Source organism: Delphinapterus leucas, chromosome 21 (genome assembly GCF_059928025.1).
Source record: "Delphinapterus leucas isolate spDelLeu-1000000601 "Yukka" chromosome 21, BTC_Dleu_Yukka2, whole genome shotgun sequence".
NCBI classification, from domain to species: Eukaryota; Metazoa; Chordata; class Mammalia; order Artiodactyla; family Monodontidae; genus Delphinapterus; species Delphinapterus leucas.
The window spans coordinates 16,932,918-16,950,504 of NC_143149.1; the positions used below are offsets into that span (position 1 = coordinate 16,932,918).

General features: G+C 35.1%; 1 protein-coding gene across 36 annotated transcripts in view; it reads right to left on the reverse strand.

Annotated features, from left to right (window-relative positions):
- PCM1 (pericentriolar material 1) overlaps positions 1-17,587 on the reverse strand; it is a 106,576-nt gene that overhangs the window by 34,759 nt on the left and 54,230 nt on the right. For 21 of the 36 annotated variants that reach the window (XM_089903530.1, XM_089903516.1, XM_089903517.1 and 18 more), the window contains 7 exons: positions 12,143-12,307; positions 9,801-9,857; positions 7,272-7,444; positions 6,803-6,934; positions 2,899-3,019; positions 1,779-1,937; positions 1,166-1,305 (listed from right to left, as the gene is read on the reverse strand). In XM_089903530.1, coding sequence (XP_089759656.1) covers positions 1,166-1,305; positions 1,779-1,937; positions 2,899-3,019; positions 6,803-6,934; positions 7,272-7,444; positions 9,801-9,857; positions 12,143-12,307 — 947 coding nt within the window. The remainder of the gene's footprint in view (positions 1-1,165; positions 1,306-1,778; positions 1,938-2,898; positions 3,020-6,802; positions 6,935-7,271; positions 7,445-9,800; positions 9,858-12,142; positions 12,308-17,587) is intronic. The other 15 variants (XM_089903533.1, XM_089903532.1, XM_089903527.1 and 12 more) reach the window with 3 other exon arrangements.

A 17,587-nucleotide genomic window follows, 5' to 3' on the forward strand; every position in this document is an offset into this window, starting at 1 on the left:
GCCAGAATAAACATAAATGTTTAACAACAGGAACTGACAAAATAACAGGAAATTCTGTTCTATGAATACTCAGCCCTCACAGTAGCAATCAACATAGCTCACTGCTGGCAGTCCTACTTAGTCAACTCTGGCTCTTCCTCTTTTGCACAACTTTTATCCTGGGCCCCAGTTCTAGGCCACCTTCTCTTATCTAGTGCTGGGCTTTAGGTAACCCTACCTACTGTTAGTAGGACCGGATTTCCAAAATATATCCCAACTGTCTACTTCTCCCCATCTTTAGTGCCACACCCTTGTCTAAGCCATTATCATTTCTCACCTGTCTCATTGTTCTTCTGAGCCCTATATTTAATTCTCCACAAACAAACCAGACTTTGTTTCCCTCTTACTTAAAATCTTCTAGGAGTTTCCCTTCGAACTTCGAACAAAATCCAAACTCCTAACCATACCTATGATGTTCTATGTAACTGGCCCTTCCCCCTTCTCCAACATCATCTCACACAAATTTCCTACAGCCACAGGATCCTTCATCCAGTTCCTTAACATGCCAAGCTAGCTTCTAATTTAAAGCCTTCCTCTCTCTGGCAGGATCCTGCCTTAAGCTGGCTCCTTATGCACACCCCTGTCTAAAATTTAGCCTTCCCTGATCATCCAGTCAAAAATAGACACCATCACATCACCATATTTTAATTCTCTGCATGGCATGTATGACTACCTGATATATATCTACTTATATGTTTTATATTTACTTTTTTAATCCATATTCTCATCTTAGCATGTAAGCTCCATGTTAGCAAAGGTTTTGACTTGTTCACTACTATATGCCAGGTTTTGTGGACAAAGTAGGCATCTTACAAATATTTTTGAATGAATAATGAATCAACAGTGTGTAACCATTAAAAAATACGTTGTAGAAAACAGCAATTCAGAAAGATGTTTGTATTATTAATATCTGAAAAAAGAAGAATGCACAAATACATGGACAAAATATTACAGAAAGGTTGACAAAATATTGACAGGAGCTATCTCTGGGTGACAAAATTATGAGTGATTTTTAGTTTTCTCTTTTGTTCACCTATTTTCTTAATTTATTACAATGGAGTCTTTGGTATGAATTTTAAAAATAAATACAAAACAGTTTATTTATTTTTAAAAATTAATTGCTTACCTTCAAAAAGGGAATGACTTCTTTCATAATTGCTTTAATTTGCCGGTCCAGTTGCTGCGTATCAATTCTAGGACATGGGACGGTAGAAACTTCACTTACAGCTTGCTGTGAACTATGATTTTCAATAATAGGAGTTTCCGCTTTAAAAAAGAAAATGCTGTATTAGCAAAATAAAGTCTATGATGTTATATGTATACACTTACGCAAAATTCTAAAGAATATTAAACTCTGATGATTTTATGCTAAAATAACATAATGGAACAGCCATGTAGTTCTAGCACCCCTGATAATTAAAAGAAAAGTGGTCCAAAAAATCCCCATTAGGGCCTCCCTGGTGGCGCAGTGGTTGAGAGTCCGCCTGCCGATGTAGGGGACGCGGGTTCGTGCCCCGGTCTGGGAAGATCCCACATGCCGCGGAGCGGCTGGGCCCGTGAGCCATGGCCGCTGAGCCTGCGCATCCGGAGCCTGTGCTCCACAACGGGAGAGGCCACAACAGTGAGAGGCCCCCGTACCGCAAAAAAAAAAAAAAAATCCCCATTACACATCACATGGGGCTCTTATTTTTTTATATATGGAGCAATGAGTCTTACTTTTAATCAATTCAAGAACACACCTTCTAAACTATCAACCGTAGTCGGGGCAGCAGCACCATCCTCATCCTCTATAATCCTGCAGGTGCATCTGACATTTGTGTTACTTTCAGTCTCAGTCTTCATACGCTCATATTCTCTCATTCTGGCTAATGCTTGATCTAAGTGAATCACAGTGTTACCTGCATATGGAACAGAAATATTTCTAGAGGATATAAAAGCAAACTTTTTCATGTATTCCATAAAATTTATTAATAAAAAAAATAATGTCTGAACACAGATTAAAAACTACCTTTAACAAGTTCCAGATACTGTACTATTTGGGTACTTGGCATACACTATCACATTTACTTAATCCTTAAAATAACTCTATAAAGTAGATGATGGTACCCTCATTTTCACAGAACTTAAGTGACTGACCAAGGTTTCACAGCCAGTTTAAATACAGAATCAAGAATTGGAACCCAGGTCTCTCAGACTCTCAAGTCCATGAATACTTGGGTATAGTTTGATGTGCTACAGTCTGGAAAATGAATCAGGCACCTGGGCATCTTTCTTTTCTCTAATTTCCTTTCCAAATTTAGGACTTGGGTTTTTCTCTCTCTGACCTATGCAACCCTCTAAGCTTTTGTTTTACTACTGATGTAAAAAAATGCAATGTGCCATGCCTCAGAGTTACCTGGGTTTCCCACTATAAATTATATATGCTAAGAAATTTCAGTTCTTACCCAAATTATGAAGTTAACATTTTTATTGAAGACGTGATTGGATGAGGCATTGCTACCTCTGAATTTTTCCTACTAATTAACTGGAAGATCTTAAAGGATGACCTTTAAGGGAAAGGAAATTAACATTCTCTGAACTTCTATTAGGCATGCTAGAGAGTTCTGTGTATTTTTCACAAGAACATAGCAAGGTAAATAGGACCCCATTTCCTTAGTATATGCAGAGAGTCAGAAAGGTTAGATGATTTGCCCAAAGTCAAAGAGTTAACAATTCTTGAATTTAGACTGATGGATGGATAGACTTTTAAGTCCACATTCTTTCCACCACATCTTGCCTTTCTAGACTTTTGTTTCCTTATCAATGCCATTCAAAGACTATATTAAAGTCATGTTCTAAGATTATAAATATTTTGCTTACCCAGATCATCTGTTGCAAAAGGCTCAAAATTTGAAGATACAGACATGACACTAGCATTATCAGCATCATTTTGCTCACTTATTTTATGTGTTTCTCTCTCAAAGTTCTTCTCAAAAGTTTCCTAAGTTATAGTTTAAAAAAACAAAAGTCACTAATATTTCTTTTAAAATTTTATGATTAAAAATTTAACATAGAAACTAAGTATTTGCATAAAACACTTAAAACTGTGATATAATGAAAGTTATAAAAAGTTGAATACAGAGAATATTAAAATATTAAGTAACCTTGCAGAACACTTTGTCATTATGGAGATGAAAATACACAGGCCCAGCTACTAATTAAATTCTATCTTGGAAAAGGTAACATTATTTCTACACCATCAGAGAAACTCTATCTTCAAACTCTAACAATGCCTAGTACCTTACTATGATATCTGGTTGTCTCAGAAGAAAAACATGACAGCATCATTCATATTTTTTAAAATTAACTTTATTGAAATATAATTTACATACAATGCACCCATTAAGTATACCGTTTGATGAGTTTTGAAAAATATATGCACCAACCCAACCATCTTTCCTAAATATAAAGACCATTTCCACCAGCCCAGAGAGTTCCTTTGTATCCTCTACACCCCACTCATATGATTTCTATTACCACACATTAGTTCTGCTGGTTCTAGAGCTTTATATAAAATGGAACCACTCATTATATACTCTTCGGTGTCTGGCTTCTTTCACTCAGTATGTTTCTGAAATTAATCCATGTTGTTGTGTGTTTCAGAAGTTCATTATTTTTTAATGGCTGAAATAGTATTCCACTGTATGGATATACCACCATTTGTTTATCCATTTATCTGCTGATGTTCCAGTTTGAGGCTATCATGACTAAAGATCCTACGAACATTAGTGTACAAGTATTTGTGGACATGTTTTCATTTCTCTTGGATGAGTACCTAGAAGAGAAATTGCTGGGTCACATGCCAAGTTTATGTTTAACTTTATAAGAAACTGCCGAACTGCTTTCCAACGTGGCTGTACAATTTTTACAATCCTACAAGCCGTGTGAGAGCTCCAGCTGCTCCAAATCACACCAATACTTCTCATTGTCAATCTTTTAAATTTCAGCCTTTCTAGTGGATGTGAGATAGTACCTCACGTAGTTCTGATTTGCACATTGGTCATTTATATATCTTCTTTTGTGAAGCATATGTTCAAATCTCTTGCCCATTTTTTTTGAGTTGATTTCTTACAATTGAGTTGTAAAAGTTCCTTATATAGTCAGGATTTGTCTTTTACACAGTCATTTGCCAGATATATGTACTGAGGTTGTTTTCTCCTAATGGTATCTTTTGAAAAGCAGAAAGATTTTATTTTTATGAAGGCTGATTTATCAACTTTTTTCTTTTCATATTTAGTGCTGTGTCCTACGAAATCTCTGCTTATGTCAAAATCATGATTTTGTTTTCTTTTAGAAGTTTTATAGTTTTAACTTTTCCAGGACTGTAAGTAGTTTCAAATTAATTTTTGTGTATAGCGTGATTAGGAGAGAGCCTCAATTATATTTTGACTGTAACTCATTTCACAATTGTGTTCTTTCCTAGCTACTGATCTTTTAAAGTCTTCTCTTAAATTATGAAATGACAGGTTTGTCCCTGATTAAAGGAAATGCAGGCATTAGGGAACATGTTTTAAGAAATGGAACCATTTTGCTACTCCTTTAAGTAAGACTTGAAGGTAGATGTGCCTTTGCCATTTTATAGCACCCTGGAGTAGAAGATGCAAATTGTTTCTTCCTCTTCCTAAATCTCAATTCCTCAACCTCCTTGACTATAATCCCCAGATGTCTACTTTAATTCTCTCTTTCACGGCATGAAGACTTTTACATGCTCTGAAAGGTATGTGTAAAAGCTCCATAAATGGAACTCAAAGGACCTTGGCCTAGAAACATGGAGAATGAGACTCTATATCCAACCAGTATGGTAACCACTAGCCCTGCAGCTATTTAAATAAAATTTAAAATTTAGTTCCTCAATTCCAATAGTCACATTTCAAGTGCTCGATAGCCACATGTGGCTAATGGGTACTGTATTAATGACAATGAAGATATAAGACATTTCCATCACTGTAGAAAGTTCTACTGGATAGCACTGCTCTAGATCTGCTAAGACACCTACTTATAACGTATTACTGTATCTTTAAATTTTAACTTTAAAACCCTGTCAGGTTAACTTTATCATAAATTGCAGCTTAATTTTCAAAATTTACTGTTGATGATGCAAACCAATGGGTTCAAATCCTTTAAAATAATTGGAAGTAATGCCGCCTATCTGAAATTTGGATAAAAAGAAAGGCACTGGAGTTAAGGCTATAAAATTACTAAAAAAGATTTCTAAGAACAGACACTCTTCATGCTCCCTCAGTAAGTTATTTCAGTGCCTAATCAACTTAAATGTAACCTAGTAGTTCCTATTTTTTATGTATACAGCTGGACCACTTTTCATTTCCCACGAAAAAAGAGAACACAATTTTCAATTAGTTAAAATAACAATTAATCCCAAGTAGCAATTAGTTACATTAATTTGTATTTGCTATTATAAAGTCAACCAAAACCATGTAGTTCTTGCACACAGGTTTATGTTCATAGTAGTATAGGAGTTGGAGCCGAGTGAAGAAAAGTTTTAAGCAGGAAAGATGACTTGGGGAAGTATTGTTTTAAACATGAGTAAAATAAAAGAGCAAAAATTGAGAAAAAGTCCTCAATAATTGTAAGGAAATTACTATACATGAAGAAGAGAAGATGATCTTTTTGAGGAAACACTGTCTTTTCAGAAAAAAACATGTATGTTATCATATTAACAATGGGCAGAAACACAGTAATATGCTTCCAACTCTATACCTATAGCAGGTATTTGCTAATCAATTATGACACTCTTATCCATGAATATCCAGGTGCTGAAGTTGGTATAAAAAAGAATGTACTGGGCTTCCCTGGTGGCGCAGTGGTTGAAAGTCTGCCTGCCGATGCAGAGGACACAGGTTCGTGCCCCGGTCTGGGAAGATCCCACATGCCGCGGAGCGGCTGGGCCCGTGAGCCATGGCCGTTGAGCCTGCGCGTCCGGAGCCTGTGCTCCGCAACGGGAGAGGCCACAACAGTGAGAGGCCCGCGTACCGCAAAAAAATAAATAAATAAAAATAAAATAAAAAAGAATGTACTTGTTATCCCAGGACCACATATAATCTTTTACAACAGAATCAGGGTCTGAACCTTTAAATAGGTGATTTCAAATGCCTAGTTCATTATCTCCTCAGTATCCTTGTAGTTTGCCATACAGTTATCCAATCCAGTATGTGTGAGGTAGGTGTTATTTGGAGGACATAGTTTATTGAAAATATACATTTTCCTCACCACTCTTTTCCATTTCCAGGCCCTTTTTACTTTACTCAAAAATTTCTTCATCAATTTTAATATATTAAATTACATTTTCTTCCAGGCTTTCTTTTGTCTAGGCTTCTCTTCTAACTCAAAGACTAACTCAATTTATCTTGTATTTACTCAAGGGTTCTTTGATCTAACTGCTGTCTGGTTTACTCAATGTCTTGAACAAAGACAACAATTTTTACTGAGTGTCTATTATGACTCAACTCCTATGTTGGACAAAGGAGATATAAATATGGCTATTTCAGACCTTACAACTTATTAATTTTGGTGTTTGACTGCTGTCATATTGTGACTGAATTTTATACCTCACCTCAAAATAAAGCAATACACTACACTCAGCTTTTTAAAAAAGCTAAAAAACAAATATATTAGGTATACTCACAATTTATTAACAACCTACTTAACTTCTGTTAGCTGCATACTGAAATTATGTCTACAATTTCATTAATCATTATCAGCTTACATCATCAGTAGTAGCAAGGCTTTCACTGGGAGTAAGTTCTGAGTTTGATGCTATCCAAGTACCAGAATTCACTGACTTCACGTTTTCCCCTTCTTTTTCATGGTTCTCAGAAATATGTCTGGATACTATGTCCTAAATAAGGAAATAAGATAGCTATGAAAAACATTTGTGTTTATTCACAAAATTAAAAGTAGAAGTAGATACCAGAACAAATGCAATACTCCTGACCTCAAAGGTTAACTATGAGGAAGACATAACATTTAGGATAAAACACTAAAAAACTGCTCAGAAAAAGACTTTATCTAAAGCTACATAAGCTATATAAGATTATTAAAATGGCATGGAAATACATAAAAAAACAGATCAAAATACTTATGGAACAAGGACATACTTCAGTCTAAGAAAGTAACCAGACAGAATGGTGAAAAATGGCAGTACCAGAAAGTGTAGGGGAAAAAATGTTAGATACCTGCAATGCATATAAAGCCCTCTGTCTCAAATAGTCTGTATTCAGTAGCTGAAGTTCATGGAAGAGTTCAATAAGAAAATGTGGACGAGATTCATTTTGAGAAATCAACGTAGCTACTTCAGAATAAATGGTATCCCGCAAAGCTTCAAACATGGAAAAATCACTCCCGGTTTCTGGAAGATATAAAAAGAGCAGGAAGTTAATATTGATGAAATACATTCCTATTTTTTTTAACTTGCAACATTACTCTCACCTTTAAACTACTTAAAACACAATTCTATTTCAGAGCTTCTAAGGTAGAATAAAAATCTTAAAATTACCAAGAAAAAAATAATCTTAAAAATATCAAGATATACACTAAATATTTACTAGAGAAATAACATTACCTAGCATTACTTAGAGCAAAGTTATTTCTCAATGGAAAATTTTACACATTTCATAGGAATAATCAGTGGAAATCTTTCAGCACTTGAATGAAATAAGCAAATTGCAAACAATTTTCTTTTTTTGCTAATATGAATTTTTTTACAGAAAAGGAAATTCGTTTACTTTGTTAATGTTGAGAACTAAATGCTGCCAAGGAAACATACTATTTTAAGGCTTATCTAGTTAGGTCTACTGATTCTCAAATCTCCGCAATCATGCTGTATTGATGAAAAACTGAATTTGTAACTATAACAAAATAGGTCAATTTTACTACAGTGTCTTACTGACATACTCATTATAAGTTGGAGCAAGCAGTGAGGCTAATGAAGTTCTCAGTTTCACAGAATCTAGGCATCACTCTATTATTTAGCAACAATTCTGCTACATATATTTGTTTATAGCAAAGAATTATCACCCTTAAAGGTATACACTCATACCTTTACTTTTAAGAGCACAAATTAGGAACTGTTCCCATTTTGAGTTCTCCACGGAAAAAAAAAAAATTTTCCCGTGTTCTTCTAGCTATCAAATTCTGTAAACTTTCTAGAGTAATAGTAGAACCACAAGCAGCTAAATATTCAAGTTCTACAAAAATCAGTGATAAGTTTTCAAGAAAGAGAATTTGAAATGCTGAGTGTTTTAATATATTGTGCTTTCAAATAAACATGCAAAGATCATTAAGATTTTAAAAATTCACTTTTTGCGAGAGAAATTTTAAAAATGCAAAGCAAATGTGGTTTAATGAAAAAACTTTCCATTAATTTACTAGGCAAATTAACATCCTCAGGCCTCAATTTCCACAAGTATAAAATAATAAGGGTAATAAATATGCAACTTCCCTATCTTGCCTCAGACATTTATGAGTATAAAATGAAATAATATACTAAAATTCTCTTAGTAGTTTTAAAATGTTCAAATGTGCTATGTTACTATAAAAATATTTACTATGAGCAGGAACCAGAACTATCTCTGTAGGAAATCTCTATTTATAGGAAAAATCCAGGTAAGAAGATGGGATGTCACACAAACTTTCCCAATTTATATACTATATTGTAGTTTGATCAGTTGTTTCAGAAAAAGTTTTTTTATTTTAAAGATGTAAGAACAAAGCATATTTAATTACCTCTGTATGTGATAAAATTATCACTCTAAATTATATATCAGTAAAGATTAAATTATTCCCGAATAATAAATTATGCCAAACATATGCTTCATCCCTCCCACCTACAATAGAAAAGTGGAAAGTTTTTGCCAGTTTCTCCTTCTGGCCTAAAATGCATTAGTTTAGGCTAGAAAAATCCTTGATCTCAGCCAGATTTGTCTGACTCCATCTTGTTTTTATCCTACTTTCAGAGTTCTTTTCTTCTTTAGGAAGTACCACTGATACATTTAGCTTCCTCCATGCTAGGTCCTTGTTTTTTTTGTTTTCTTTAAATTCCCCTAGAGGTTCATACAGGCTTTTCTTTTTTACTCATGTATAGCACAGGAGGCATTAAAGAATATTTACAATTCTAAATCATACAGAACCACGTCTAAAGAAAATTCATAGTTTAAGGACAAAAATAGCATTCTGCAATTTTCCATGATCTTTATGTATCATGGTCTTTGCATGTCATAGTTGTTTTTGTTCAACGGTTTATTTTTTTATACATGTTGACTGGTAAGGAAAACTAAGAACTACAACAGAAGTCATACACAATACTTAACACTGTAAATCAGAGCTAAGAATAAAAGTAACTATATTTTTGTTTCCAAAAAATATGAATGCTCATAAGCATTTGAAGAATACAAGATAAATAACTTCAAATAAAACACTAAATTATAAAAACGTTTTCTATTATCTACATGAATGTGTTGGTTATGTTACATACACTAACAGAAAATGAAAATAAGAAAAGCAGCCAATTTTACTAACCAAGTAAAGAATTATAAATGAAAACCTTCAGAATTTAGTAAGTATGAATTCTTTCTCTTTTACCAGCCAAATAACACATACACACTAAACTAAATCTAAAAAATTAATTAGAACAATAAAACTAAGGATTTTTAGGACCAATGGAAGAATTAACAAAAAGTGGACACCAAAACTAAGCAGATTGTTACCTGGCGCTTCATTGCATGCATTTCTGTTAGACTGCTGTAGTATTCTCCTAGCATGTGCTGTAGGAAAGGGCAGACATAAGGATGAACATAAAATGTGTATGAATAGTAAAGACAGGGTCTGTAACATGAATAAATGAATGAAAAAAAGAAATAAGCAAATTTCTTTAAAATCGTTTGCCTGAACTGAAATGTTATCACAAGGTATGGTTTATGCTCTGTTTAAAAATAATCTCTCTTCAGGGAAAATATCAAAAGATCTGCTATGAACTTGTGTTAATGTGACTGATGATGACTATCATAATAAACTTCTACCATTCACTCTTAGAAGCATACACATCAAAGGGAACCCCCCACAACCCCCGAGGGAGAAGAGGACTGTATACAGTTCAATACTAGCAGCCGTATATGCTACAATCTAATGATCATATAACAAAAACTACTCTTACGTGCTATAAAGAATTTTAGGGTAATGGTTAAAACTATAACTGTCTTTTTAGAAAAGAGGAATATTTATATTATTCAAACATTTTTTTAGTTCACCAAAATTTGATGGTTATATGTTTCTAAGTGACAGTAATAAGATCTGAAGTACTATGACCAACTATCAATTATTTAGGTAACTGACATCTAAGTTATTAAGCCTATCAATTTAGTGCCTTTCTCCAACCTCCACCCAACTGTTTATTGTTTGAAGACATCAGTATTTGATAAAGATAGTGAAAGGAGATGGAAACTACAAAACTTTGGTAAAATGCTAGGGTCGGAACAACAGAATTGATATGTTTGACAAAAGGATCTTGGACTTAACAGGAGACCAGGAATGAAACTTCGGTTCTACCATCTGCTAGCAATACAACCTTGAGGAGGTCATTTCAAAATATGAATAAATGTGATGTTTCTTTTCTGATTACAAAAGTAATAAATACTCATTATAAGTTTTATAAAATATAGAGGAGTTTAAAGATAATAAAACCACTATTAACATTTTGATGCATTCTCTTCCAGCTTTTTTATCCAGATTTTTGTTTAAAATAGTTGGAATCATAATGTTCAGTCAACACCTAAATCCCAATTTCTTCTTTTCACTTTTGTTTCCTTAGGATGGATGCCTACAAGTACTGGGTTAAGGGCATGACATTTTTCCCAAAAAACTGCACCAGTCTATACTACTGGTCCTTTATGAGCACTGGGAAAAAACAGGCACCCCCTCTGATCATGTTTCCTCATCTGCAAAATGAAAACAAAATGAATTCAAAGGATTATGAGGCTCAAATGAGATGAGTAATTTGTTTACTTTGTAAACAGTAAAGCATACTACGAATGGTCACTACTATTATCATTTTCACCAAGGGTCTTACTGACAACTGAAAATTTAGAGTCTATATTTACTGCCTCCCTCTCCATATTTCTTTGAGACGTACTTATTCTTTATAAATCAGGGACGTGCCAGTATTTACTTAAACTAAAATGGCGGCAAATACTTATGACTCCATTCATTCAATAAACACTCACTGAGTGCCCACCATGTGTCAGGTTCCATGCTAACATTTAAGATACAAATATGAAAAAATATTATCTACTGCCAAAGGAACCAAAAAGGTGATACAGACACTTAAACAAGTAAATACTACATAATGTGATACAGGCAACAAAAGAGGTTTACACAGGCTATGACAGAAAAACAAAAAGGAGAAAGGGTAACCTCTCCCAGCTTGGATTTGGATACAGTTCCAGAGTTGCAGAATTAAGATTTTACTTAAGAGCCAGCAGAGACAAAGGCCAACAAAGAGCAAAAAGGACTTGAGGCAGGAAGGACAACTGCTGAGGTAAGACAACTGCTGAGGTGGCTATGGGAAAACTTCAGTTTAGTGCCACTGAAAGAGTCAAGTTCAAGGCACAGGGTGTGAGAAATGAGTCTGGAGAGGCAGGAAGGAATCAAATCTCTGCTGGTCAGATATGTTACATTGAGGCATCTGGGCTTTCTCCTGCAGGCACGGTGAAGGCCAAAGATTTTAAGCAGGGGCACGATGTGATTTTATATCCAACTCTTATTCAGATAATATTTTCAGAATTTCAAATTAGGAGTACCAAATTAATGTCAACTATACTTGTTCATTCAGAATTTTATCAAAATGCATCAAAAGATAGTATCACAATAACAATAAAATATATTTCCAGTTTACACTTCTTGACATCAAGAACTGTGTACTGTAAACTCTACTATAAAACCTTTCACATGATAGAAAAGTGTGATAGATGAATTTTAAGCTTGTTTTAATATAGCTTTTCAAATCTAAGATGAAGAAGTCCTTAAATTAAAACAAACCAAAAAAAGAACATACCTGAAGATATTTCTGTAGACCTACTATATCTTATTACTTTTTCCAGCTGCTCATGATTCTTTCTGCTGAATACTTTTGCTTGAACAGGCTCTTCAGTCTGGGCTGAATGTCTGTTCCTACTTTTGCAAGGTTCACATGTGCTAGACATACTGGCACTTTCATACCCTTGAGTAAAAAAAGTGACAACTGTTATCAGTTGCAACTAACTCAAACTGAAAGGGAAATTGATTTCCATAGTGAAACAGTATAGGCCACTCAATTTAGAATGCTGTGAAGGCCTGGTGTAACCAGAAATCAAAACAGTAAATAGTATGTTTCAGAAAAATCTTTGCGATAACCTTTGTAGGCATAGGATAACAGTAATAAATTCTAACACTTCATTGTCCTTCGATATTCATCTCAATGAATACATCCCAACTCAAACTACATGGTAGACCTTATATAACCCAAATTCTCTACTAGACTCCAAGCTAACAATTTTTCAGTATTAGGAAATACAAGAAAGAATCACATCTAATCTATATATGTCCATGATAGACAGAAGAATAAGGGGCATTAAATAATCAGATGTCTGCTTTTGTATACCTTTTGTTTAATATGACTTGGTATAAAGCCTTCCCCACCCATAGGTTATACATATATTCTATTAACTCTTCCAAGTTTTGGTATTAATCTTTTTTTCAGTTACTTTTCGGCATCTAGCACAAGGTAGGAATTCAACTTTATTTTGTTCCACGTGGATAGTTGGTTACACCTACCCTTTTCCCACTGAATTAAAATGCAACCTTGGTCAATATATTAAATCTCCACATTTATTGGGTTTTATTTCTGGGCATTCCATCTGTTTAACTTATCTATTCCAATGCCACAGAAGTTCTACACTATGTTTAAACACCTGGTAAGACAAGTCCTATCTAGCTTCTTTTCTTAGCTATTTTTGGACACTGGTCCTTCCACAGAAGTTTTGAGATCTTTTTCCCCCAATTTCAAAAACAATCCATGAGGATTCAAAATAGAAACACATTAAAAGTATTTATTAATTTGAGGAGAATTTACTTATTTTTAAATATTTATTTATATATTTATTTGGCTATGCCAGGTCTTAGCTGCAGCACGGGGGATCGTTGTTGCAGCGTGCAGAATCTTTAGTTGCAATTTTATAAATTCTAACTTAAGAACATAGTTATGCTTTTATATTTGCTTAATCTTGTTTCGTGTTCTTCAAAAAAATTTTTATAGATCTCGTACATTTCTTGTTAAATTTATTCCTAAGGATTTTTGGTCGCAGTAGCTTTGGATACTACTATGAAAAGAATACTCCCTGCCACTTCCATTTCTACTGGGTATTACTATGATAGAGAAAAATATTTACACACTTATTTCATAATCTTATTTCATAATTACTTTACTAACTTAGCTAACTTAGGTAGCTGTTTTCCAGTGTCTCTCGGGCTGGCTTAGAAAATATATAAAATTTGTTTCCCTCCTTTTCAAATATTTATTCCAATCATTTAATCTTGTCATAATACTTTCCAACCAATGCTAAATAATGATGGTGGTAGAGAGGGAATCCCTGTTAATTCCTAATTTTGATAGAGATATCTCTGGAGTATTTTCAATTACAATAGTGCCTGTAAGTGGCATCAGATAACAGCCTCTATTATATTTAAATAACTGCCTCCCTTTCTAGGTGCACTTTCATTAGGAATGATTTAAAATTTTATCTAACCTACCACTATGATTACATGACTTCTGTCCTGTAATGTGGTTGATATAATCAATTATGTTGACAGATTTCCTGAAAATAAATCACGATTACATTTCTGTGATAAACCCTGCTGACAACAGTCCAATACTCTTTTCATATACTGGCAGGTTCAATTTGCTAGTATTTTACTTTTGAATTTACATTAATAGCTGAGATTAAACTACTGCTTTCTTTACTGAACTGTTACCTCTCCTTTTCACCTTCCCTTATATAAAGGTCTCTATCTGATTCATATGTTGTCTCTATAGTTTTCTTCAGATAGGATACACCAGTATCTTTTTTCAGCTTGACAGGTGAAGAGTCTCTTGTCGGAGAGTAGGATTCTTGAGTTGTAGTCCCTTTTTGTCCACGAATGGATGTCATTTCACTTCTACTTTTTTAGGTTTTAAGTAAGACTGTCTGATGTCAATTTGTTTTTTTTCTTTATATGTAACTTGTCCTTCCAACCTGGAAGCTTAGAGGATTTTTACTTTTTCCTCGGAATCCAGGAACTGTATCAGTCTATACACAGGGGAGAAGGGGTATGTACTTTCTCTCCGTGCCTCCTGGCTGGGCAACAGTCAGCTATTTTGATCTGCGGTCTTGAGTCTTTCTTCATTAAAGATTCCCCTTTATTATTTGTTGAATTACTGCCTCTCCACTTTTTTTTTTCTCCTTTAGAACTCCTTGTATATCAGATCTCCAAGATTTGTCCTTAAGCCTCTAATCATTTCCCTCTTTATTTTATCTCTTAGTACTTTTTGCTCTGTGTAATGACATAGTTCTTCCCTTTAATTTTCTAGGCCAGTAATTTGGAACTTAATAGCATTTGTCCTCTTTTCAAATAATCTAAACATTAAATGTGAAAATCATTTTTTCTAGTTCTCAAGAATTTACGTTATAATTCAATCTGCTTTTTAAAAATAATTCAATCTGCTTAAGTATTCTTATCATTTTGCTCAAGTGAGTATTTCCTTCAATAATTCTGTTTTGACTAGATTTTACCTGTTCTAGTGGTCTGCTTCCATGACTTCTGTCTGGCTGCTGGTCCCTTTTATGTGCACTGTTATGTTTACTGGGTTAGCCCCGACTCTTATCTACCCTTCAGGCTAGACCCGACTGCTGGGCAGCCTTAATGGCAGCACGCTGGCAGTGCTTGGGAGCCTCATGCCCATGGTGAAGCAATGGTCTGGCTGGCAAGCTGTCAGCCTCCCATCAAGACGATGAAGAAGGAAGCCTCTCGACCCCTCAGGCTCCTCAGTTGCAAAGGTAAATGCTTTACCGTGTTCAGGGTAGGTAGGATGCCGCCTCTTTTTTCAGTGACACCCTTTCCCATTAGTACTTTGAAGTGGCAAAAGACTGCTACTCTTGGAAGGGAGGGAAGCGCCCTCCCCGTGGAAGGAGGGGTTGCATGGATCTCCTCCAACCAAGTTTTCTCTAAAAACCACAGGGCTCTGATTTTTGCTCACTCTCTGAAAGAGCCAGCAGAACCTAAAGCCTTGCTGCTTATCTCTCTAGACCACAACGGCTGCTCTGTTAATAACAAATTAGTTCCCAATATACTGTCAAATTATTCTCTGTGATATCCTATCTGGATTCAACTTCCCTTTCTTTCTCTAAGGCCATCATTCAAGTTACGACTTCATCATCTCATGTATAGGTTCCTGATTTCTTTGTTGGTCTCTCAGACTCTCAAGCCACTCTCATTCAATCTGCATGAAACTTACGGAAAAAGAGCCCTGTGGGTTACTTTGGACTACTACATAAAAAGCAATAAAAGGTACGATTGCCAAGAGTAATATGTAAAATGATATAAATGGTAGTACTATTGCTTATTTAATTAACAGCAAACATAGCTCTGAAGAAAATAAAGTATGTTATTCTAACAAGAACATTTATATAAATGAAATTAAGCTTCTAACTGCTGTTACTGAATCATGTGAAAAGTGCTGAATGGATTCTAATCAAAATTAAAATATATATTATGCAGCATACACAAAATTCTCTTTAGGGAGCCCCAGTAGTGAGGGGAAAAAAAAAAAATCAGTCATCTTCCAAAAGAGCTAAGACTGTGAAGAGAAGCATGCTATAATTTTTAAGATGCTATAAAAAGAGGGAAAAAAAAACCCCATGGTTTTACATGAGTCCCAATTTAAAAATATCAAGGGCTAGATTTCCAAAGTTAAGGTACTACTGTTGATTTGTTTCTCTTTGGGACACTTTAATAGTAATCCTCCAGGGAAAGTAGAAGATTTAATGAAAGTCAGTAATACTTCAGAGTAACACTGGCCAGGCCAGCTGATATAACAGCAACAATGACATATGATGGTCATTATTATAAGGGGGTTATCTTCTGTCTTTCTCAGCACAAGTGGCTGACAGAGCTCGAAGAAACAGTACTTCTAGTTGTGTCTCCAATACAGGGAAACAGCTCAGCCACAGCACCCTGGAGACCTTCCATGTACCTACACAGGCCACACTGGGAAGGACTGAGCCGTCGCTGAATCTAAGTCTTGGCGGAAGGCCTTATGATTTTCCTCTCTTTCCCCTGAAAGGCTGTCATGAGAGAACTTCTCATCTCCTCCTGGGCTCTGATGAAAACATGAGACCAGTTCGCCTCACCCCGAGGGTACATCTCCATTCTCGACTGTGGCTTAGCTACCGCACAGCATTGGCTCCTAGGCTACAGGGTGCCCCACCACTCATGATGCAACTATCATCTGGCCCCTTCTGTTTCAGCGTCGCCCTTGTGGTGAGTGGAATAAGGGACACAGGGAGCTGGCACCTTTGGCTACCCTTCCTTTCTCTGACTTCATTAAATAATAAACTCTGAATTTAAAATGGGCCACATCTGTCAGGGCTTATCTTGCCTAATGCGAGACATCCATTTTATCTCAATCTTCATTAGTGAGCAAGAAGAGTGGGGGAAGAAAGAAACGAAAAGATTCAGGGCTGGGTGGAACCCAGAAGTCAGTATACTAACAGTCCCATCCAATTTCCCAAGACAAGAACGAGGACCATCTAGACTATATGCTTCTACTCCTCTCTAATACCATCAAAAGAGGAAATGGGTCTGGTAGAGTGTAGCCAAATTATGGGTCTGTAAACCAAGTCATATGTCTGATAACTCAAGTACAAGAAGTCATGCTCAACTCATAAAGTCTGAATTTGAACTGAAGCTTAAAAGATAATTAGCACATAATTTGTAAAATCTTACTTTGCATGCAATAATATGTATCTTTATATATAAAGACCTTCTAAAGATTACCATCACTGGTACATTACCATCATGTGAAACAAAGTTAAATGAAGATTTAGCATGCTACTTCTGAAAGACTGTCAACATGTGCAAAAAACATAGAAACAGCTCAAATTTGGAACAGTATAACTGGCTGCACTATATCTTTTAAGACAGCAACTTAAGTCCCACTGTGCTGGCCTATTTGTCATATCCTATTTCCTTCGCCAGTTCTCTCATCTTCTCTTCTTGCTTCACCCTGACTCTATATTACTTTTCCTATTGTTACTACAATTTGGAATGCTTTCCAATCTTCCCTCCATCGACCTCCATTCCTACTTCCTTTAAGACAGAGTAAACATTCTTTCTTCTAAGAAATCATGGCTATTCCTATCCCACAAAGAGAACAAACACAACATAAATTAGTGGTCTAGCTCAGCACTTCTCAGACTTTAATGTG